This window comes from Xenopus laevis, chromosome 3L, assembly GCF_017654675.1.
Source record: "Xenopus laevis strain J_2021 chromosome 3L, Xenopus_laevis_v10.1, whole genome shotgun sequence".
Classification (NCBI taxonomy): Eukaryota; Metazoa; Chordata; class Amphibia; order Anura; family Pipidae; genus Xenopus; species Xenopus laevis.
Genome location: NC_054375.1, coordinates 145,986,660 through 146,010,995, shown reverse-complemented (window position 1 = coordinate 146,010,995; position 24,336 = coordinate 145,986,660). Strand labels below are relative to the sequence as shown.

The following is a 24,336-nucleotide window of genomic DNA, read 5'->3' as shown; positions in this document are numbered from 1 at the left end:
TTGCGGCCCAAATAGCAGACATGTGGGCTGCATGGTCATCAGCGGCCGGAACATCGGACAACACAAAGTCTTGTGGGAAGGCTTGAGGATGTTGACCATACACCGCCATAAATGGGGACCTTCCAGTGGAAGTGTGGCAGGCATTGTTATGAGCAAATTCCGCCCACGGGAGGAGATCAGACCAATCATCTTGACAAAGGGAAACGTGGTTCCTCAAGAACTGTTCCAGGGCTTGGTTGACACGTTCAGCTGCCCCATTCGTCTGCGGGTGGTATGCAGATGAAAACTGAAGAACAATTCCCAGGTCTTTGCATAGGGAACGCCAGAACTTGGCAGTAAACTGTGTGCCTCTATCGGAGACGATCTCCACCGGGAAACCATGCAGGCGGAAGATGTACTGGATAAATAGCTGGGACAACTCCACCGCAGAGGGCAACTTCTTCAGAGGGATGAAATGGGCCATTTTGGAGAAACGATCAATGACAACCCAGATCACCGTGTTCCCACAGGAGGGAGGAAGTTCGACAATGAAGTCCATGGACAGGTGGGTCCAGGGACGGGAAGGAACTGGCAAGGGCTGTAGTAACCCACTGGGGCGGGAGTGGCTTGACTTAGATGTGGCACAAACATTACAAGCAGCAACAAAGTCTTTCACATCTTTGCGGATATCAGGCCACCAGACCAGGCGTCGTAAGAGTTCAAGAGTTTTAGCTGGGCCAGGGTGTCCGGCTTGCCTGGAGCAATGGGTCTGTTGCAGGATAGGCAGACGCAGCTCAGGAGGAACAAATGCCATCCCAATGGGAGTACCGGAAGGAGCAGAAGACTGACCAGCCAGGATTTGGTCGGCAAACTGTGGATACAGGGAGGCAATAATCTTGACTGGAGGGATGATTGGCTCTTGTCTCTCAGGAGAGCGGTCCACCGGAGTGAAGCTACGAGACAAGGCATCGGCCTTCCGATTCTTGGAGCCTGGGCGATAAGTCAAGATAAAATTAAATCGAGAGAAGAAGAGAGCCCACCTTGCCTGTCTGGGGTTTAGCCTCTTGAGGGACTGGATGAACTCGAGATTCTTATGATCGGTGTAAATCTGAACAGGAATCAGAGAACCCTCCAAGAGGTGACGCCATTCTTCAAGGGCGAGTTTAACAGCCAAGAGTTCTCGGTTCCCGACATCGTAGTTCTGCTCTGCGGACGAGAACTTCTTGGAGAAATAAGCACAGGGGTGCAACTTCCCATCAGCGGGGTGTCTCTGAGACAGGATGGCTCCGGCTCCGACTTCAGAAGCATCAACTTCGATGCAGAAGGGTAGTTCAGGATTGGGGTGTCGGAGGACAGAAGCGGACGTGAAGGCCTCTTTCAAGGACTGAAAAGCATCAATGGCAGATGGAGGCCACAAGCTGGGTTTACCCCCTTTCCGGATGAGGGCCAGGATAGGTGCAATGCGGGAAGAGAACCCCCGGATGAACTGCCGATAGTAATTAGCAAATCCGATAAATCTCTGGATTGCCTTGGTACACAGCGGGAGAGGCCACTCCTGGATGGCAGACACTTTCACGGGATCCATCTCAAATCCCTCAGGAGAGATAATGTATCCTAGGAAGGGGATCTTAGACACCTCGAAGACGCACTTCTCCAACTTGGCGAAGAGAGAGTTCTTCCTCAAACGAGAGAGTACCTCCTTCACCTGGGAGCGATGGCTTTCTAGGTCTTTAGAAAAGATCAGGATGTCGTCCAGGTACACGACTACGAACCTTCCTAGGAGATCCCGGAACACATCGTTAACAAACTCCTGGAAGACGGCAGGGGCATTGCAAAGGCCAAAGGGCATAACGAGATATTCATAGTGCCCGTCACGAGTGTTGAAAGCCGTCTTCCATTCATCACCCTCACGGATGCGAATGAGGTTGTACGCCCCACGGAGATCCAACTTAGTGAAGATTTTAGCCCCCTTCAATTGGTCAAAGAGTTCGGCAATCAAGGGCAAGGGATACCGGTTCTTAACCGTAATCTTATTAAGACCCCGGTAGTCGATGCAAGGACGAAGGCCTCCATCCTTCTTTTCCACGAAGAAGAATCCAGCCCCGGCAGGAGAGGTAGAAGGGTGAATAAACCCCCGCTGAAGATTTTCTTGGATATACTACTTCATAGCAGTGGTCTCCGCTGGAGAGAGAGGATAAGTACGACCTCTAGGGGGCATGGTTCCAGGCAGGAGATCGACAGGACAATCGTATTGTCGATGTGGAGGAAGGAATTCTGCAGACTTCTTACAGAACACATCAGCGAATTCCTTGTAAAAGGGGGGTAGAGTCTTCAGATCAGACAAAGAGATATTCACCCTCCGGAGGGGTTCAGCAGGAAGGCAGTGCTGCTGGCAAAATGGGCTCCAACGGGAAATCTGTCCTGCGGACCAATCAATGGAAGGATTATGCAGGCGCAGCCAAGGAAGACCCAACACAACTGGAACAGATGGGCAGGAAATAATTAGGAACGAAAGTCTTTCTTTATGCAATGTCCCAACCTGCACAGGCAATTCCCCAGTCGTCATGGAGATAAATTCAGCCTCCAGGGGTCTGTCGTCAATGGCTGTGACTCGGAGAGGAGTAGACAATGGGAATAAGGGAACTTCCAAGTGTTTGGCGAACAGAGCGTCCATGAAGTTCCCAGCAGCTCCAGAGTCAATGAAAGCAGAGCCAACAATAGTCTTAGTGGCTAGGCGAATCTGTAAAGGAAGGAGAAACCTGTGAGTGTTCTCTTGAGACTTTGGAGTAGTGCCCCCTAAATGTGTTACCCTAGATATACCTCGGGGAACAGAACTCGTGGGCTTCGCTGGACAAGAATTCGCAAAATGAGACTGTCCGCCACAATACAGACATAAGCCAGCCATTCGTCTACGGAGTCTTTCTTGTTCGGAGAGACGAGCCCTTCCAACCTGCATCGGTTCCTCCGGAGGAGAAGGAGGAGCTTGAGCAGCTGGAGTTTGCAAGAGAGGTCTCTGGAAGCGAGGTGCCAACACGGGTTGAAATCGTTTACAATGCTCCCTCTCTACTTGATGCTCTCTGAGACGAGTGTCCACTTTAATGGACAGTGCAATCAGATCTTCCAGCAGATCAGGGAACTCCCTGGAGACAAGATCATCTTTAATGCGAATAGACAGACCTTGATAGAATACGGCCTTATAGGCATCGTCATTCCAGGAAGTTTCAGCCATCAAAGTTCTAAAGTCAATAGCATAGTCACTGACGCTGCGGTTTCCCTGTCGGAGTTGCAGGAGACGAGAAGGAGCATTAGTGACCCGACCCGGGGCATCAAACACAGTACGGAATGTTTGCAGAAAAGCCTTGGCATCAAAAGTCAGTGGAGAATTCTTCTCCCAAAGAGATGTTGCCCACTCAAGCGGTTTGCCCACCAAACGAGACATTACATACCCCACCTTGGAACGTTCATTGGGGAAGTGCGAGGGTTGAAACTCGAACTGGATCTGGCACTGTGTAGCAAAACCTCTGCAGGCCTGTGGGTCCCCACTGAAGCGAGGAGGAGGCGGAATACGAGGCTCACCAGACGAGAAACCTGTGTTAGATGAGACGTCCGCCAAGGGAGGATTTGCAGCCGCTTGGGAAGCAGGAGGCGCTGGAGGCACTCGGGAGAGAAGGGTATCGAGTGCCTGTGCAATGTGGTACTGCTGGGCTTCATATTCCTCCATGCGGGATGCCAGTCCGCGGAGCGCTCGTCCGACATCAGGCGTAGCTTCCTCAGTAGGATCCATGGCCCAAGTATAATGTCAGGGAGCCGGGAGCTCCCTCCAGGGAGGTTGTCAGGATCAAGGAGGAAGCCCTCTTGAGGGAACAAGGTCGCGGTGTCCAAAGGGTTAATCGAAGAATAATCTGAATCCAGGCAAGAGTTCAGGGGCAGGCAGATAAAGGCAAAAGTCCAAAGTCCAGGCAAGGGTCAAAGATAATAATCAGGAACAGGATAGCAAAAATAGCACACAGGGAACCCAGGAAATACTTTGGGGAAGATTTCCTATACTTGGGCGCCATCCTGGCGTCTAAACAGGCTTTTTATTTGAATTTGGCGCCTTAGTGACGTCATTGACGTCCTTGCGCCGACGTCGGCGCACTGACGTCATCGCGCCGGCGCCGCTTACCCACGTGGCGGCCATGGGCGCCGCCATCTTGGGAGCGACGCCGGCAGGAGAGGACGCGCCGCCCGGAGCTCCTGGGCCTGCTCCGGGCGGCGATCGTTACACATAGCAAGTCTAGAGTGCAAATTAAGCCCGACTGAATAAGTAATACACACATTTCTCAAATGTCTTTTTCTTTTCTCCAGTAGATGAAGCCAAACCCCAAAACCTGCGTTGCATGCAATTTGTTGGACAAGTGCTATGTGTCTGGGAGGTGAGGGTGGAAGTAGCTGATGCTGTGTCCTTCGAACTATTCTACAAAAAGACTGAGTCTGACAAGTATGTTGTGGTCTACAGAGGATGTACAGTAGTTGCTGACTGCTCATTGTATTCGGATAAACATCACAAAAGGGTGGGCTAGTAAGTTTAGGATGTTCTTCTTTATGTAACAAATAGTTTCCTGACTATTTTTTATTTCTAATGAGAAAAAATTGATGGGCATGTGAAAGAAAGTCAGTGATTCACCATAGAACAAAGTAGGACTGGGTTCAAAGAGCTGAACCAATAAAATTTTCAAGCATAAGGCAGATCTAGTAGAGTCACTCAGCAAAGTAAATACATGGCCCAGATGCTCCAGCCCCAGGCCCTCAGATCAGGGGAGCTGACAATCCGTATAGAAAAAGCACAAATGTTGGTGCCGGGCACACTGGCAAACTCACGTATTGATCAGACCAGAAGAATAGTAAATTAAAAATTGAAGTTTTATTATATAGTCATCTCTTGCCTGACGCGTTTCGTGTGACTAGGACACTTAATCATAGGCTTGAGTGTACACAAATATGGATCAGTATTTAAAGGCTGAACCACCAATCAAAAGGGAGGGGGAGGAGAAAAGAAACAATTACATCACTTGACATCTAATCCAAATTTCAAGGCAAAGTATGCCTAAATACCATAAATACACAGAAGATACACAGAAAATATGTCCAAAAAGCACAGTAAAAATAGAAATAAAGGAAAAAAGCTACATACAATCCAAAAACAAGTACCAATGAACAAGATGATGATATAAAGGCATTATAGAAAAATGAATATAGAAAAGTAGTGAATAAGTAATTATTACAATGATAAAAGATACATGAATGGTCTTGTTCAAATATTTGATATACATATTGAGCAATATATTAATATATACATTTGAATAAATATGTATAAATATGAATATATGTCTCTAAGAAAAGTGTCGAAACCTCTTTCTTTCTTTGTACAAGAAGAAATACATTGTCTATTAGTTACATCAATCGCAGTACGAAAAATGTAATATATCTCGTCACCTGTAAAAACTGTAATATACAAAATGCTGGACCGACATTTCTGACATTCGGAAGAAGAAACCCACAAATGTTTCAAAACATTTCTTGTCCTGCACAAATTGGAATACTAACCATTTTCAAATACGCGAAATTGAGCGAATTGTATCATCTTATAGAGGGGGAGACATTTTACAAAGAATACTTAAACCGGAAGTTTTTTGGATTTTTACCCTTGACACATGATTGCCCAAGGGTCTAAATTCAGACTTCGAAGTTTCTTGTTGCTATGATTAGAGATATAACCATATACATATTCAGGGGTATTCATCATTTATCCAGCTTAGTCCATGCCCCCCTTTCTCTCTCTCCATTGGTCTCTCTTTCCTCCACTATTTTTTCCACCATTTCCCTCCTATTTAGAATGAGGTTAATCATATAGTATAAACTACCATAGAATGATATTAGAGTTATATAGTTTCACACACCAAGGGGCAGATTTATCAAGGGTCGAAGTGAATTCGAGGGAATTTTCGAAGGAAAAACTTTGAATTTCAAAGTAATTTTTTGGATACTTCGACCATCGAATAGGCTACTATGACATCAAATTCGATTCAATGTAAAAATACTTCGATTATTTGACCATTCAATAATCGAAGTACTGTCTCTTTTAAAAACTTCGACTTTAATACTTTGCCAAATTAAACTATGTTAGCCTATGGGGACCTTCTAGAGCATTTTTATAAGTTTTTTGTAGTCAAAGTAAAATTGTTCGATCGATCGCTGAAATCTTTCAAATCGTTCGATTCTAACGATTTAATCGTTCGATCGAGCGATTTTACTTCGACCTCAGGATAGCCAAATTAGATGGAAAAAACTTCGACTTCGATATTCGAAGTTGAAGTATTTTAATGTGATGGTCGAATTTCGAAGTATTTTTATCTTCGAAATTCGACCCTTGATAAATCTACCCCTAAGTGTGTAACCAATAGACAAAGTATTTCTTCTTGTACAAAGAAAGAAAGAGGTTTCAACACTTTTCTTAAATATATATATTCACATTTATCCTATTTATACATATTTATTCATATTTATATATTAATATTTTGCTCAATATTTATATCAAACTTTTGGAACAAGACCATTCATGTATGTTTTATTATTGTAATAATTACTTATTCACTATTTTTCTACTCAAACATTTTTCTATAATGCCTTTATATAATCATCTTGCTCATTGGTAGTTTTTAGATTGTATGTAGCTTTTTTCCTTTATTTATATTTTTACTGTGCTTTTTGTACATATTTTCTGTGTATTTTCGGTATTTGGGCATACTTTGCCTTAAAATTTGGATTAGATGTGATGTCATTTTTTCCTTTCTCCTCCCCCTCCCTTGTGATTGGTGGTTCAGCCTTTAAATACTGATCCATATTTGTGTACATTCAAGCCTATGATTAAGTGTCCTAGTGACACGAAATAATGACTATATACAGTGTACTAAAGCTTTAATTTTTAATTTACTATTCTTCTGGTCTGATCAATGCGTGAGTTTGCCAGTGTGCCCGGCACCAACATTTATGCTTTTTCTATACTGGGTTCAAAGAGCCCAGGGGTTCAAAAAACCTAATTACAGATGCAATAGGATTCACCAATGAGAATGCTGATGCCACTGATGGCATTATTGGTGCTGTAATAGAGCTCCCAGCATTATATTTGATGGTATGTTGGTCTTTATGGTCCGAATATAATTGATTAATGTGTGGTTGAGCAAAAAGCAATGTTTAGATCCCCTTTAGGCACAATAAATAATCCTTATAAAATGGGGACTAACTTCTGTTTTGTGTTTGACAGGAATGAAAAATGTAACCACACGTGCCAGACAGAGGTCCCCAATGTCCTGTACATCTCCTGTCGCTGCAGCATTAAGACAGATAATTTAAATCCAGCCAGCTGGCAAATAAGTGTAAAACCAGAAATAGAAGTGAAATATATAAAAGCGTGTTCTAATAGTAAGTATCTCACATTTCATCTCTGCACTGAAGGAATTTCCAAAATCTGGCTTATTTTGAGCCTAATTGCCTTATTTTGTCCCTGCCAAGTGTCTTCACTCTCTGCTCTCTGGATAAGGTGACTAAATCTTGTTTCCCTCTTCCAGTTCGTTATGGACCACCCATTAATTTAACCATTCAGGAAAAAGAACAAGGGCAGCTCTACCAAGCCAGGTGGAGCACTGAGGCAATAAACAGTCGATCGAAACCATTCTATCTGATCTGCTACTGGAGAGAAGATCAAGACAAAAATAAGGTCAGTGTTTCCTTACAATGATAGGGACTCTTGCTCTATTTTGCCGCTCGTTTCAGCAGCTTCTTCGGAAGACCAAAACCATGGACTCCCCCCCCAATATCTCACTGAGGCCTGGTCAGATGTTGATTGGGAAGGTTGGATGGAATTGGGCCATGGATGCACTTCTCTTTTAACAGGTCAGCACAGGGACCCTTATATATCCATAGCAACCAATCTTACCTATACTAAAGCAGTAGATTTTACTGGTTTGGTAAAGACTGAATCAGGAAAGAGTAGAGTTACCACCTTTTTGTTTGGCGCAGTCTGGGCAGGGTGGATCATGTCAAAGTTAGGTGGGTGACGTCAGAGAGCAGTGTGGTGATGTATTGTGGGCAGACTTATTTTGTTGGTGGCAGGGCTATGATACGGATTGGACAATCACTGCATCCTTTAAGGGGATTCCTGTCTGGATTTCCTTATTTGGAGAACTGGGCAGGCAGTTTTGAACTGGACAGCCCAGTTGCATAAAAAAAAAGAGTAATAATACCACAGTAAAAACAGAATTGGGGTTAAAATTAAAGGGACAGCAAAATTTCTTTATAAAATAAACCTGTCTGAAGTAGGCCTCAGATGGGATAAATTATAGAGATCTCGATGCATCTATGTCCTGTTTTAAAATATCTATTCTGCTTTCTGGTTTTTATGAGCTCCCTTCTCCTATAGGAGGCAAAGAAAGTGTCTGACTAGCATCTGGTTGTGCCATTAGCTTTGGTTCCATCTACTGGTTATTACTGGGCATGGCAGCAAAAACTGACAAGCTTTGTGGCAACTTCCATGCCCAGAAATAACCAAAAAGAAACAGGGTGCTTTGCTGTGCTATACACACTTACCTTACACATCCGGGTAGTTCTGTGATCACTTATTGACAAAATAAACTCAAAGTAATATTAATGCTCCTTTAGAACATTGCTTGATGCCATCCTGTCATATTTCTGCCATCAGAAATTTCCTGACTGCCCTTATGAGCAGAAAAACAAATCCAGCAATGAAGACAGGGTTCTTGCACTTCGCCTTGGTAATGAACTTGAGCCCTTAAGCAAATACAACATAAAGGTTCGGATGCGCATCCCGCATGAAGAAGGGATAGGAAACTGTCCGGGAGGACCATGGAGTGAGTGGAGCAAAACTGAAAATTGGAAAACCAAAGCAGGTATTGAACTTGTGTCTTCTGATGGCAAATAAACTCCCTCTAAAGAGATCGGCCCCATTTGTAAATTGTCCCCTAAAGTTTAAGAGTCCCTTAAAGCAAACCCATTGCAATGTAAATGCATTATTTATACATTTACCATATAAGAGGTAGAGCCCCATTCTCAGGGTCATATTTTCTCTATAGAGGCACCAAAAGGCATGTGTCCAGGATGGCAAATTTAGGGTGGTGGCCCTTGGGTGCCTATATATACAATGATACATGCAAGAGCACAGATGAGCACTCCCTAAACCAGAAGATCAAATTGCCTGGGTGCAGGGAAAGTGAATAAAGTAATATAGTACCCCACTCAACAGGGATCGTGTGAAAAACAAAATAAATATTGAGCTAATTAGAAAGGATATATATATATATATCTTTCCAAGGACTTAGATTTGACATGAATCACATCCAAGTTCTCCAGATGTCCTTGCAGTAGAGGGGTCTTCCCCCATCATAACACCATTGCGGCCATTGCACTGAAGCCATTTCCGAAATTGGTCTAACATAATTCCTGTTCTGTTTGCCAACTGCCATAAAGATAATGTGACACTGAGGGGCCGATTTATCAAATGCTGAGTTTGTGTTTTATTTTCACGATTTGAGAAAAAAATGCAATTGTGACTATATTTTCGACAATAGTCTTCGGAACCTCCAATGGTTTGGATATATATATATATATATATATATATATATATATATATATATATATATATATATATATACAAATCTCTCAGCAATAGGACAGCACTTGGTCAAACGACCCAATGTTTCGGCACAAACCTGTGTCCAGGGGAATCCTCTCTAAAGCAATGAGTAAACTGAGTACTTCATTGTAAAAGTATTTCAGCCTTGTGTATTGATTTATTTATCAAGTGTTGCAGAGTAATTAATAAACTACAGTATGACTATGAAGATTTTCATTCATCCAGGTCATGGTATATCTAGTATAGGTAATGGGTTCTCCAGTCTCTCCCACTGGAGAAATTGCTTTCCAGGGAACTACACAGAGTCACTGGTTCAGGTACTGTATGTGGATGACACTTGGGTTAAAATCAGATCCAATGAAGTGGCAGCCTACAGTATATTGTAATAGATTCAGGATTAGATGTGCCCATTGGAACATTGGATAACAGCCTGGTGGGCCATGCTTCCCCAGCTCAGGTTCCCCAGTGGGCCCCGGGTACCCAGTTTGCAGTGAATAGATAAATGGCTGTTACCCTATTGCTATTTTAGGGTAGTTGCTATTCAGAATCCAGCTAAAGACCAATGCTTGGAGTGTTTGGGCTCAGAATAGCTCAGATGTGCAAATGTGGTCAAAGCAGTGAGTAGGGGTGAGTGAATTTTTTTTGTGAAATCTGTGCTAGAATTTTGCTACGTCTGTGAGGTTTTTACACTGGAAAAAAACATATAATTTCTATACAAAAAAAGCGTACCCCATCTGTGCTATAAAGGGGCCATCCAGCCTAAGGTGCTGTCACTGGCATTAAAATGCCCCCAAGTTGTAGTGGATATTTAATAGTTCTGTTCCACAAATGAGTTTTATTATTTTTGTCTTGAGATTTGTTTTTAGTTATAATGTTAGCGTGCTTCCTCGTGCTGGAATCAGCCAATTACAACAAGTGAAATCTGTGACTGGCACCTTGAGTGTGTTGGTTACCGCTGGAAAAAAACGTTGGCTTTAGGAACTCACAAATAAACCATTAAATATAGAAACAACTGTAAGAAAAAAATAATAAAAACTATAGGGGTCATTTAAAAACTCCAAGGCACTGTATAAAATGCAAAATAAAAGGTGCTATGCAGTGGCATAAATAGATATCACTGGGTCCAACAGCAAATTATTCTTTAGGCCTCCAAAATATCTAGAAGTTGACATGTTTTACCAATATTTATTCAAATTGAATATAAATTAGGGTCTCATGGGGCCCCTATACCTCCTGGGCCCCATGAGTGTGAGCTGCTCTCCCCAGTGAGTGTGAGCTGCTCTGATCCCAGCACTAATGAGGAAGATGCAGGCAGAATATGGCATTGCTCTTACTTGCAATATCTGTTAGAAAGGGTCAAGATTGAGCGGCACAGAATAAATTGCTCTAAACACTGAAGATAAAAACAAATTATTCCTTTTAATGCCACTTAAACTGTTATCCTTCTATCCTACCAGAGAAAATGCTGTTACATTTGCATAGTTCTCCGTGTGAGTGATAGATGAACAGATCAGTATTATCCACCAAGAACAAAACAGTGTATTATAATCCAAAAGCTAGGAAAGAAAAACAACTTATTAAAGAAATACCAATACCATAAAACAGAGAAATATATTTTTGTACATTATTATCTGCTCTAGCTGTACCATCAATGTCCATGTCTATCATCCTGGGTAAAAACTAAAACCATTGTTTTCTACGGAGCTGAACTGTTATGTTTTGTGTAAACGTATGCCCTTTTTCAACAATCTCTCTCACCAAGGGGCAAATTCACTAAGCGCCGAAGCGCCGAACGCTAGCGTTAATTCGCTAGCGTTTGGCATTTTCGTTACTGCGCAAATTCACTAACGAACACTGGCGTAGTTTCGCTGGTGTTACTTCGCACCCTTACGCCAGGCGTATTTTCGCTAGCGACGTAACTACGCTAATTCACTAACTTGCGCAGTGTACTGAACGCTACCTTTTACACTAGACTTCCTTCGCCACCTCAGACCTGGCGAAGCGCAATAGAGTAGATAGGGATTGTTTCCCTAAAAATGCTGGCGTGTTTTCTACATTATGGGTGATAGGCTGAAAAAGATCGAAAAAATTTTTGGGACTCCCCTTCTTCCCCCCTACATTTCCTGACTCATGGCAACTTACCTAGACAGTGGGCACATGTGTAGGGCAAAATAAAATTTTTATTTGATTATTTGAAGGTTTTCTTGGCATTTGTAGTGCTGATACGTATTCCTCCATTGAAATTTGAATTTGGCGCCATATGCAAATTAGCCTTCGCTAGCGTAACTTCGCTTTACATAGCGAATCAACGCTAGCGCAACTTCGCAACCTTACGCTACCCCTGAGCGCAACTTCGGATTTTAGTGAATTTGCGGAGCGCTGGCGAAACTACGCCTGGCGAAGTGCGGCGGAGTGCGGCGAAGTTGCGCCTGGCGCAACTTCGAATCTTAGTGAATTTGCCCCCAACTGTCTTTGACGGCTAAATCATCAGCCACACTGGAGTTATATTATAGTAGATGTTTGTGATTAAAGTGCAAATACCAGGTTCTCTTAAGAACTGTATTCTTTTATTATTAACCAACAAATTAGCAAGGTTCATGATGTGTGGTCTAGATGGAGATCAAACTCATCCATCTAGATAAATGATCAGTCAAAATCATCCAGCAGTCAATAAGATCCCAGTATTGGTAACAAACAAGTGGCCAAACATGATAAAGAACAATATCAAGGTGCCATGCAGTAGATGAATGGTCTCACACACTGATCCTACCTTAATTAGCCCAATGAATCATTACAAAGTGTCCTGCCCTACCATCTTGGATGATCTTCTAGGATTAATTAACAGGAGAATTCAACCCTAAACTTAAAAAAACCCTACCCCCCTACCCTACATAGACTCCCCCCTCCCTCCTCCCCCCAGCCTAAGTGTTATCCCGGGCAAATGCCGCTAATGTTTTACTCACCCCTCGGTGCAGATTCAGGCATCGGAGTTCACAGGCGCCGTCTTCTTCTCTTCTGAAATTTTCGGAATGAGACTGGCATGTCAGCGCATGCACAGTTGGAGCAATTTTCTGTCTTGCAACAACTGCACATGCGCTGAAACTCCAGAAAATTGCCAAAGCACAGGTCTCATTATGAAGACTACCGAAGCAGCTGAAGATGGCGCCCATGAACACAGATGACTGCATCTGCACCGAGGGGTAAGTAAAATGTTAGGGGTATTTGCCCTGGGTAACACTTGGGCTGCAGGGAGGAGGGAGTGGGGTCTATGTAGGGTAGGGGTTTTTTAAGTTTACGGTTGAATTCTCCTTTAAGACAGCAATCCCCAACCAGTGGCTCAGGAGCAACATGTTGCTCACCAACCCCTTGGATGTTGAGTGGCCTCAAAGCAGATTCTTATTTTTGAATTCCTGGCTAGGAGGCAAGTTTTGGTTGCATAAACACCAGATGTACAGCCTGTGGGCTGCCAGTCCAAAAAGGGGCTACCAAATAGTCAAGCACAGCCCACATTGGCACCCCAGAAGTTTTGCTTGCTTGTGTTGCTCCCCAACTCTATTTACATCTGAATGTTGCTCTTAGGTGAAAAAGATCCTTGCTTTAAGAAGACATGTGCCGAAAAGGTTTAGAATATTATACCATCAAATATAAGAGACATGAGTATATTGAAGAACTAAAAAAAAAAAGTATTCCTCTGTATATAGATATAACTCATGGCATTGTTACATCAGTTTAGTTGATGTAACAATGTTGAACATAAAGTTGAAATATGATATTATGTGAGTATTTCTGTACTTAATATGCCTCACTGATTTATGTCATGCTGATTCTTGTTTCTAGTTCCAAATCACATGTTTCTGTACATAATGATCCCTATATGTACCATCGCCCTCATCGTCGGCTGTATTTTTGGATATAAATATATGAGAAGGTGAGTGTGCTGAAGAATATGGATCCTACCCACCGTTGCAGGCAAGAAGAGGCTTGTATTCAAACTCAGTAAGGAATAGAGATGTCGCGAACTGTTCGCCGGCGAACTTGTTCGCGCGAACATCGGGTGTTCGCGCTCGCCGGAAGTTCGCGAACGTCACGCGACGTTCGCCATTTTGGGTTCGCCATTGTTGGCGCTTTTTTTTGCCCTCTCACCCCAGACCAGCAGGTACATGGCAGCCAATCAGGAAGCTCTCCCCTGGACCACTCCCCTTCCCTATAAAAACCGAAGCCCTGCAGCGTTTTTCACTCTGCCTGTGTGTGCTGAAGAGATAGTGTAGGGAGAGAGCTGCTGCCTGTTAGTGATTTCAGGGACAGTTGAAAGTTTGCTGGCTAGTAATCGTTTTGATACTGCTCTGTTATTGGAGGGACAGAAGTCTGCAGGGGTTTGAGGGACATTTAAGCTTAGGTAGCTTTGCTGGCTAGTAATCTACCTTCTACTGCAGTGCTCTGTATGTAGCTGCTGTGGGCAGCTGTCCTGCTTCTGATCTCATCTGCTGACTGCTGCAATAACAGTAGTCCTTGTAAGGACTGCTTTTATTTATTTTTTTGTTGTTTTACTACTACTACTACTACTACTATGAGAGCCCAGTGCTATTAGTCTAGCAGTGTTGGGGAGTGGGACTGGTGTGCTAATCTGCTGCTCCTAGTAGTTCAGCAGCACCAACTTTAATTTTTTTTTTTAATATTCATTTTTTTTTATTTTACTTTTTTTTATTTTACTACCGCTGTAGTAGTGTATAAGTTGACCTTTTAGGCATTATTTGCCCTGTAGGCATTATTTGCACACTGTTTTCTTCAACCCGCCATCTAGCTGTGTGACCTTGTTCACATTCTGTCTAAATATCCATAATATTACCGTCTCCAGAAAAAACACCGGAGTGACTTTTTTCAAGCAGCATTCATATATTTTACGTAATCCGTATCCACCGCTGTAGTAGTGTATACGTTGACCTTGTAGGCATTATTTGCACAGTGTTTTCTTCAACCCGCCATCTAGCTGTGTGAGCTTGTTCACATTTTGTCTAAATATTGATAATATTATCGTCTCTAGAAAACCACTTGAGTTACTTTTTTTCAAGCAGCATTCATATATTTTACGTAATCCGTATCCACCGCTGTAGTAGTGTATACGTTGACCTTGTAGGCATTATTTGCACAGTGTTTTCTTCAACCCGCCATCTAGCTGTGTGAGCTTGTTCACATTTTGTCTAAATATTGATAATATTATCGTCTCTAGAAAAACCACTTGAGTTACTTTTTTTCAAGCAGCATTCATATATTTTACGTAATCCGTATCCACCGCTGTAGTAGTGTATACGTTGACCTTGTAGGCATTATTTGCACAGTGTTTTCTTCAACCCACCATCTAGCTGTGTGAGCTTGTTCACATTTTGTCTAAATATTGATAATATTATCGTCTCTAGAAAAACCACTTGAGTTACTTTTTTTCAAGCAGCATTCATATATTTTACGTAATCCGTATCCACCGCTGTAGTAGTGTATACGTTGACCTTGTAGGCATTATTTGCACAGTGTTTTCTTCAACCCGCCATCTAGCTGTGTGAGCTTGTTCACATTTTGTCTAAATATTGATAATATTATCGTCTCTAGAAAAACCACTTGAGTTACTTTTTTTCAAGCAGCATTCATATATTTTACGTAATCCGTATCCACCGCTGTAGTAGTGTATACGTTGACCTTGTAGGCATTATTTGCACAGTGTTTTCTTCAACCCGCCATCTAGCTGTGTGAGCTTGTTCACATTTTGTCTAAATATTGATAATATTATCGTCTCTAGAAAAACCACTTGAGTTACTTTTTTTCAAGCAGCATTCATATATTTTACGTAATCCGTATCCACCGCTGTAGTAGTGTATACGTTGACCTTGTAGGCATTATTTGCACACTGTTTTCTTCAACCCGCCATCTAGCTGTGTGAGCTTGTTCACATTTTGTCTAAATATTGATAATATTATCGTCTCTAGAAAAACCACTTGAGTTACTTTTTTTCAAGCAGCATTCATATATTTTACGTAATCCGTATCCACCGCTGTAGTAGTGTATACGTTGACCTTGTAGGCATTATTTGCACACTGTTTTCTTCAACCCGCCATCTAGCTGTGTGAGCTTGTTCACATTTTGTCTAAATATTGATAATATTATCGTCTCTAGAAAAACCACTTGAGTTACTTTTTTTCAAGCAGCATTCATATATTTTACGTAATCCGTATCCACCGCTGTAGTAGTGTATACGTTGACCTTGTAGGCATTATTTGCACACTGTTTTCTTCAACCCGCCATCTAGCTGTGTGAGCTTGTTCCACATTTTGTCTAAATATTGATAATATTATCGTCTCTAGAAAAACCACTTGAGTTACTTTTTTCAAGCAGCATTCATATATTTTACGTAATCCGTATCCACCGCTGTAGTAGTGTATACGTTGACCTTGTAGGCATTATTTGCACACTGTTTTCTTCAAACTGCCATCTAGCTGTGTGTATTATCGTTTCCAGAAAAACCAACTGAGTTTTTGTTGTTGTTGTTTTTTTAAAAATAATGCCAGGCAAAGGCAGGCCGCCACACAGAGGCCGTGCTAGGGGCCATGCTGCTATGCAATCCTGTGGCCCTAGCAAATTGCCCAGTTTTAAAAAGCCAATGACCCTGAACTCCCAAAATGCTGAAGAGGTAGTTGACTGGCTTACACAGCACACCCCATCCTCTACCGTTTCTAACTTTACCACAACATCCTCCTCATCCTCCACTGCTATGGCCACCCCACGTAACACTTCCTCCACCACCGGTGCCCCTTCTTCACTGGAGTCAGAGGAGTTATTTTCCCATGAGTTTCTTGAACTGAGTAATGCGCAACCATTATTGCCAGAAGAAGATGAAGGAGATGAGGACCTTACACCAGATTTAATTCTGGCAGAGAACACGATAGAGATGGACATAATGAGTGATGAGGAGGAGGTCCCCGCTGCTGCTTCCTTCTGTGATGTGTCAGAAGAAATTGATGCATCTGAGGAGAATGATGATGAGGAGATTGATGTTTTGTGGGTGCCTAGTAGAAGAGAGCAAGAGGAGGGTAGTTCAGATGGAGAGACGGAGAGTCAGAGAGGCAGTAGGAGAATAAGACTTAGAAGAAGCAGGGAGGACAGCCCGCAGGGATCAGTAGGGCAACAACATGTATCGGCACCTGTGTTCAGCCGGCCAACGCACCCGCCATTGCCGCCAATGCCGCCAACTTCTACTGTTACCGCCAGATCGCACACTTCCAAAAAGTCAGCAGTGTGGGATTTTTTTAATGTGTGTGCCTCTGACAAAAGCATTGTAATTTGCAATGAGTGCAGTCAGAAACTGAGCCTTGGTAAGCCCAACAGCCACATAGGTACAACTTCTATGCGAAGGCACATGAGCGGCAAGCACAAAGCACTTTGGGAGCAACACCTCAAAGGCAACAGGCAAACTAAAAGCCACACTCCTTCTGGTCCAGCATCTTACTGCTCTACCTCTGCTCTCCTTGACCCGTCTGAACCACCCTCCACTCCGCCTTCCACCTTGACCACCTGTTCCCATTCCCAGTCATCTGCCACCAGCCAAGTTTCTGTGAAGGCCATGTTTGAGCGTAAGAAGCCAATGTCTGACTGTCACCCCCTTGCCCGGCGTCTGACAGCTGGCTTGTCTGCACTCTTAGCCCGCCAGCTTTTACCATACCAGCTGGTGGACTCTGAGGCCTTCCACAAATTTGTAGCAATTGGGACACCGCAGTGGAAGGTACCCAGCCGCAATTTTTTTTCTAAAAAGGGAATACCACACCTGTACCAACATGTGCAGAGCCAAGTTACCGCATCTCTGTCACTTAGTGTTGGGCCAAAGGTCCATATGACTACTGACGCATGGTCCTCCAAGCATGGTCAGGGCAGGTATGTCACCTACACTGCCCACTGGGTGAACTTGGTAATGGCTGGGAAGCAGGGAATGGGTAGCTCAACAACAACAGTGGAGTTGGTGTCACCGCCACGGATTGCACGCGGTTCTGCCACCACCTCTACTCCTCCATCGCTCTCTACCTCGTCTTCTTCCTCTTCTTCTTCTTACTCTGCTGCTGGGTCCTCCTTCTCCTCCTCCACACCTGTGCACCCCCAGCTCCCCCTAGGCTATTCGACGTGCCAGGTACGCTGTTGTCACGCTGTCTTGGGGATGACGTGCCTGGAAAGCAAAAACCATACCGGATCTGTACTCCTGTCATCTCTGCAGTCACAGGCCGATCGGTGGCTGACCCCACACCAACTGCAGATCGGAAAAGTGGTGTGTGACAATGGAAGCAATCTGTTGGCAGCGTTGAGACTGGGCAATTTAAACACATGTGCCCTGCATGGCACATGTGTTAAATTTAATAGTCCAACGTTTTGTCTCCAAGTACCCAGGATTCCAGGACGTTCTCACCCAGTCCAGAAAGGTGTCGGCCCATTTCAGACGTTCCTACACAGCCATGGCACGCCTTGCTGACATTCAGCAGCGCTACAACATGCCAGTCAGGCGTTTGATTTCTGACAGCCAGACTCGCTGGAATTCAACGCTCCTTATGTTGGAACGTCTGCTGCAACAACAAAGGGCCGTCAACGAGTACCTTTTTGAACTGGGTGGTAGGACTGGATCTGCAGAGCTGGGGATTTTTTTCCCCCGTTACTGGGTGCTTATGCGCGATGCCTGCAGGCTCATGCGACCTTTTGAAGAGGTGACAAATATGGTCAGTCGCACCGAAGGCACCATCAGCGACCTAATACCCTTCGCTTTCTTCCTGGAGCGTGCCGTGCGACGAGTGACAGATGAGGCTGTAGACCAGCGTGACGAGGAGCTGGAAGCGCGCGATTTCTGGTCGGAATCACCAGAACGAACCCAGGCACCTGCTGCAACGCAGGGAGAGGTGCCAGAAGTGGAGTCAGAGGAGGAAGGTGGCTTTGTGGAGGAGGAGGAGGAGGACCAACAGGAGCAGGCTTCGCAGGGGGCTAGTGGTGACCTTTTGGGGACCCCTGGTCTTGTACGTGGCTGGGGGGAGGAGACCGTGGATGATGCAGTCCTTGATAATGAGGAAGCGGAGATGGATAGCTCTGCATCCAACCTTGTGAGAATGGGGTCTTTCATGCTGTCATGCCTGTTGAAGGACCCCCGTATCAAGAGGCTTAAGGAGAAGGACCTGTACTGGGTCGCAACGCTACTAGACCCTCGGTACAAGCATAAAGTGTCAGAAATGTTACCAACATACCACAAGTCCGAAAAGATGCGGCATTTACAAACCAGCCTGCAAAACATGTTGTACAATGCTTTTAAGGGTGATGTCACTTCAGGAACTCATCAACATTCCAGGGGCAGAGGTGCCAGTAATCCTGCCACGAGCGCACCTGCAAGGACAAAGCCCTTTGGCCAGTCTGTAACGTCAGACATGCAAATGTTTTTCTGTCCAAGGCAGCACCACAACCCTTCTGGATCCACCCTCAAAGAACGCCTCGACCGGCAGGTAGCGGACTACCTGGCATTAACTGCAGATATCGACACTCTGAGGAGCGATGAACCCCTGGACTACTGGGTGTGCAGGCTTGATCTGTGGCCAGAGCTGTCACAATTTGCCATGAACCTCTTGTCTTGCCCAGCCTCAAGTGTGCTCTCAGAAAGGACCTTCAGTGCAGCAGGAGGGATTGTAACTGAGAAGAGAACTCGCCTAGGTCACAAAAGTGTCGATTACCTGACCTTTATTAAAATGAATGAGGGGTGGATCTCGGAGGGTTACTGCACGCCGGAAGACTTGTTCTGACTTCTATGCAGCTGTCCTTCTCTTCAAGCCTCATGACTCCACACACAGCTGTCCTTTAGCGTCCTCCTCCCTCCGCCACCGTTACAAACTAGGGTGCAAACCCTACTGGTTTAATTTTTTCTGGCCTCTGTGCTTCAGTGGCTGCAACCAAAAAAACTGGGCAAACAATGTCTACAAGGTCAACGTATGGCAAAAAATGACTATTTTCAGCATTTATATGGCATATTTTTTCTGGCAACTGTGCTTCAGTGGCTGCGACCAAAAAAATGCATATTTTCTGCATTTATATGGCATAATTTTTCTGGCCTCTGTGCTTCAGTGGCTGCAACCAAAAAAATTTATATTTTCAGCATTTATATGGCATAATTTTTCTGGCCTCTGTGCTTCAGTGGCTGCAACCAAAAAAATTTATATTTTCAGCATTTATATGGCATAATTTTTCTGGCAACTGTGCTTCAGTGGCTGCGACCAAAAAAATGACTATTTTCAGCATTTATATGGCATATTTTTTCTGGCCTCTGTGCTTCAGTGGCTGCGGCCAAAAAATCTGGGCAAACAATGCCTACAAGGTCAACGACGTTGACCTTGTAGGCATTGTTTGCCCAGTTTTTTTGGCCGCAGCCACTGAAGCACAGAGGCCAGAAAAAATATGCCATATAAATGCTGAAAATAGTCATTTTTTGCCATACGTTGACTCAACGTATATGGCAAAAAATGACTATTTTCAGCATTTATATGGCATATTTTTTCTGGCAACTGTGCTTCAGTGGCTGCGACCAAAAAAACTGGGCAAACAATGCCTACAAGGTCAACGTATGGCAAAAAATGACTATTTTCAGCATTTATATGGCATATTTTTTCTGGCAACTGTGCTTCAGTGGCTGCAACCAAAAAAACTGGGCAAACAATGTCTACAAGGTCAACGTATGGCGAAAAATTACTATTTTCAGCATTTATATGGCATATTTTTTCTGGCAACTGTGCTTCAGTGGCTGCGTCCAAAAAAACTGGGCAAACAATGCCTACAAGGTCAACGTATGGCAGTTGTTTAAAGAGAACAGTAGATTACTAGCCAGCAAAGCTACCTAAGCTAAAATGTCCCTCAAATCCCTGCAGACTTCTGTCCCTCCAATACAGAGCAGTATCAAGCAGATTACTAGCCAGCAAACTTACTATCATCTGTCCCTGAAATCACTAACAGCTCTCCCCCTACACTATCTCTTCCAAGCACACACAGGCAGATTTTTCAGATACATTTTTGCCCTTGATCCCCCTCTGGCATGCCACTGTCCAGGTCGTTGCACCCTTTAAACAACTTTAAAATCATTTTTCTGGCCAGAAATGTCTTTTTTAGATGTTAAAGTTCGCCTTCCCATTGAAGTCTATGGGGTTCGCGAACCGTTCGCGAACCGCTCGCGTTTTTGCGCAAGTTCGCGAATATGTTCGCGAACTTTTTTTTAGTCAAGCAAAATGAACTTTAATTACACTATATAAATTATTTGAATCTTGTTTCCTTCAGTCTGGGAATTCAAAATGATAGCAAGCAGGCAGCAGCCATTTTGTGGACAGTGTTATTAAGACATTGTATCATATTGTATCATCTCAGAATCTTGTTTGTGCACCAGAATGGGGGACCCGATGTCCATCCCCATGTACTGGCTACACAATTAAATGATGAAGAGAATGGGGGAATGTGTGGAGAGCAGTGATATCTAGGAAGTGCTGAATGGAAAGTGAAAGTAATTGTCTGCCCCGCCTCTATGCCCATGGCATAGAGGAGGGGCAGGCAATATTTGATTGACAGCTGAAATTTTTAAATGAGTTTACAACAGCTATGAATGCTTTAATAAAACAATGAAATTGGATTTCATGTTTAATTTGAAAAGGACTTTTATTATACAGATTTTTGTGTCTGGGTGACAGGTCCACTTTAAGTTATGTCAGGATAAGGAGCTGTAATGTTGGTCTGCTAGTAGGCTGCAAACTCATACATATTCTGATATAACCCAACCATATTAACAGGTATAAGAAGAAATGGGAAGGTAGGATTCCAGACCCCAGCAAGAGCAACCTTATTCTTAATTTTCAGCAGAAAAAGGTAAGTCTATAAATGAAGAGCAAGCTAAAATCACCTTACAGTATTCGTTTAGAATAAAGGGTTATATACAAGCAAAAGCAAAATGTCCAAGGCATTGAATCATCAGTTCCTCTTCGCATGAACTAATACTAGTAAACAGCCAATGTTGACCCTGTGTATCAACAAGAACCAAAGTTCATGTCTAAATGGTTAGGGATGTAGCGAACTGCCGTTTATGTGTTCGCGAACGCCGTTCGCGAACACCGGCAAAAAATGCGAACAGTTCGCAAACTGTTCGCGAACTTCGAACATCCGAAAATCGTTCGATTCGAACGATCGAAGGATTTTAATCGTTCGATCGAACGATTTTCGTTCGAATCGAACGATCGAAGCTATTCGATCGAATGGTTTCATTCAATCCAATGGCTTCGATCGTTCGATTCGAACGAAAATCCTTCGATTTAGCGATCGAATGGTTGAATGGTCGAACGATTTTTGACGCGAACGCCTATTGGCGAACGTCGCGCGACGTTCGCGAACATTCGGCGGACGCGAACAGTCGAAGTTCGCGCGAACTAGTTCGCCGGCGAACAGTTCGCTACATCCCTATAAATGGTTGCTTCTATGACTGAAATGTAAGTCATCACTTGCTTCTTTGTTTGAAATAAGATAAAAACCATCATTTGCTTCATTGAAAGCCTTGGGCAATAAAATACAGCTCTGAGATCAAGACACCCTGTTCTAGGCTGGGATTCATTGTAGAAACTTGTATGATGAAGACTCTCTGAGACTGTTAACCATAAAATAAAAATATTTCTGACCAGGGAATAAGTTTATATCAAGGACATCATTAACTGTTGATTTCTTTACTCACAGAAAAAGTCCCAATCGTATTTATACTGTTCTGAGTACCACGCCTACGAGGAGCTGGCAGATAGCTGCAGAGTAAAGTGAGCAGAGTTAATTTTTTCTTCCCCCTCATATAGTACTCTCAATGATTCTCCTCTTTTTTCTGTTCTGTGTTTAGTTTCCTCCCTCGTTCCCTCTCCATACTAAATTCTTGTGGGGTTATTGTAAAACTGAGAAAGCTAAAGTGTGAGTCGACCTAGTATCATCAGTATATACGGAGAGAATAGGTACCTACCTGTGCTGCTGGTGTTACCCTGGCTAGGATGTTGATGGAATAGCAAAATGGAGAATTGTCCAATGTTCTCTTGTAACTTCTTTCTATGACAGTATCACATTAACATAATCTGTTCCTTCAGCAAGTGGCATGAGAAAATATAAGTTTATTAAATGTAAAAAGTTGAACAGGGGTGGCTTAAGGCAGTTATCCCCAACCAGTAGCTTGCAAGCAACTTGTTGCTCACCAACCCCAAACAGAGCCTCCTTTAGACTGCAAGACCACATAGGGGCTACAAAATAGCCAATCACAGCCTTTCAAGCTCGTGTTGCTCCCCAACTCTTTTTACAATTTAATGTGACTTATGGGTAAAAAAGTTTGGGGACCCCTGGCTTAATGTATTATGACTATAATCCAGTGAGGATCCAGGATTGGGGGACATGGTATTTGAGAGGTCCCTTTGAGGGCAAGAATAAAAAGTACCCTATATTTTACTGTACAGTAGCCTTCCTTAGTCATTTGGGCAATATTGCTACCTCGACCATTAACATTTCTTTTTTTGCTTTCCATGTGACTCTTCATTGTTAGTGACCCAAACAGCATTGATATGTTTCTTGAGGAAGAGCGAATCTCAACCTACTGTAGTCCTGCTGAGGTTCCAGATGAAGAAGATAAATATGACGAGACAACCCTCACCATAGAATCCGGATATCAGCCATTTGAAGAACTGGTTCAGGAATCACAAAGTAAAGACTATTTAGAAGAGCACTTTGCACCACTTGAATGTGATGATAATGACCAACAAAGTCAGTTTGTACCCATTGCCTTTGATGGGCCATATCTTTTCTATCCTTGATTTAAAAGGAGTTTGTCCCTGAGGATTGCTCGTGTAATGAAAATAAAAAAGAACAATCCATTCCTAGTATGTTTGTTCATATTCTCTTGCTTGGATTGTGATGCAAACCAAATAGTCTACAAATGACATGGCAGTAATAAGGATACACTGGGGCATCAACTGACTTTTGCTTTCACTGATCATTAAAAAGCCATTAAGGTAAATGTATCTCCCCTTTAAAGTTGGATTCAGCAAGTTATTCCCCCTATTCACATCTTGGTCCTTCTTTGCATGGACTTGAATTATGTCATAAACTTTATAAAATGTGAGGAGAATTCACTGCAAACATGCAGGTGGATATACACTAAGACATGAGAAATTGCTCCAGAGAGACATATATTTAGTTTCTTATTTTAAATGATCACTGTGCCTTCGTTTTAATTTTGCTTTTGTATTTATGTAATCTTAATATATCATTATTCCCTTGTTGCTTTGTTTGCAATAGCTTCTGTGAAGCTGTTACCTTAGCCTTGTCTCCATTGTTCTATGGATGGCGGCCACCACCTACTTGTGTACCTCCAATAGCCCTGCAAAATTATAATAATCACCTTGTATGATGTCAACAGGAGTATGACCAGCTAGAGGAGGGGGAATGGTTAGTTTTCAGTGGATTATAGGAAGTTAAAAGTGGCTGTTAATAAACAGATACCCTTAACATACACTTACCATCTCCAGTACACTAACAGCATAGGCATTCCCCTTTACCCTGTGCAGGGATGGTCACTGTACAGAGAGATCAATTTAAACTATTCCAGTATCAGTAAACAGTCC

General features: G+C 43.2%; 1 protein-coding gene across 1 annotated transcript in view; it reads left to right on the top strand.

Annotated features, from left to right (window-relative positions):
• Positions 1-23,592, top strand: part of LOC108711692 (cytokine receptor common subunit beta) — a 72,214-nt gene extending 48,622 nt beyond the window's left edge. The window contains exons 8-15 of the mRNA XM_041587219.1: positions 4,327-4,459; positions 7,283-7,440; positions 7,587-7,735; positions 8,717-8,924; positions 13,505-13,595; positions 21,493-21,568; positions 22,424-22,497; positions 23,259-23,592. Coding sequence (XP_041443153.1) covers positions 4,327-4,459; positions 7,283-7,440; positions 7,587-7,735; positions 8,717-8,924; positions 13,505-13,595; positions 21,493-21,568; positions 22,424-22,497; positions 23,259-23,526 — 1,157 coding nt within the window. The 3' untranslated portion in view covers positions 23,527-23,592. The remainder of the gene's footprint in view (positions 1-4,326; positions 4,460-7,282; positions 7,441-7,586; positions 7,736-8,716; positions 8,925-13,504; positions 13,596-21,492; positions 21,569-22,423; positions 22,498-23,258) is intronic.
• Positions 23,593-24,336: the final 744 nt, after the last annotated feature.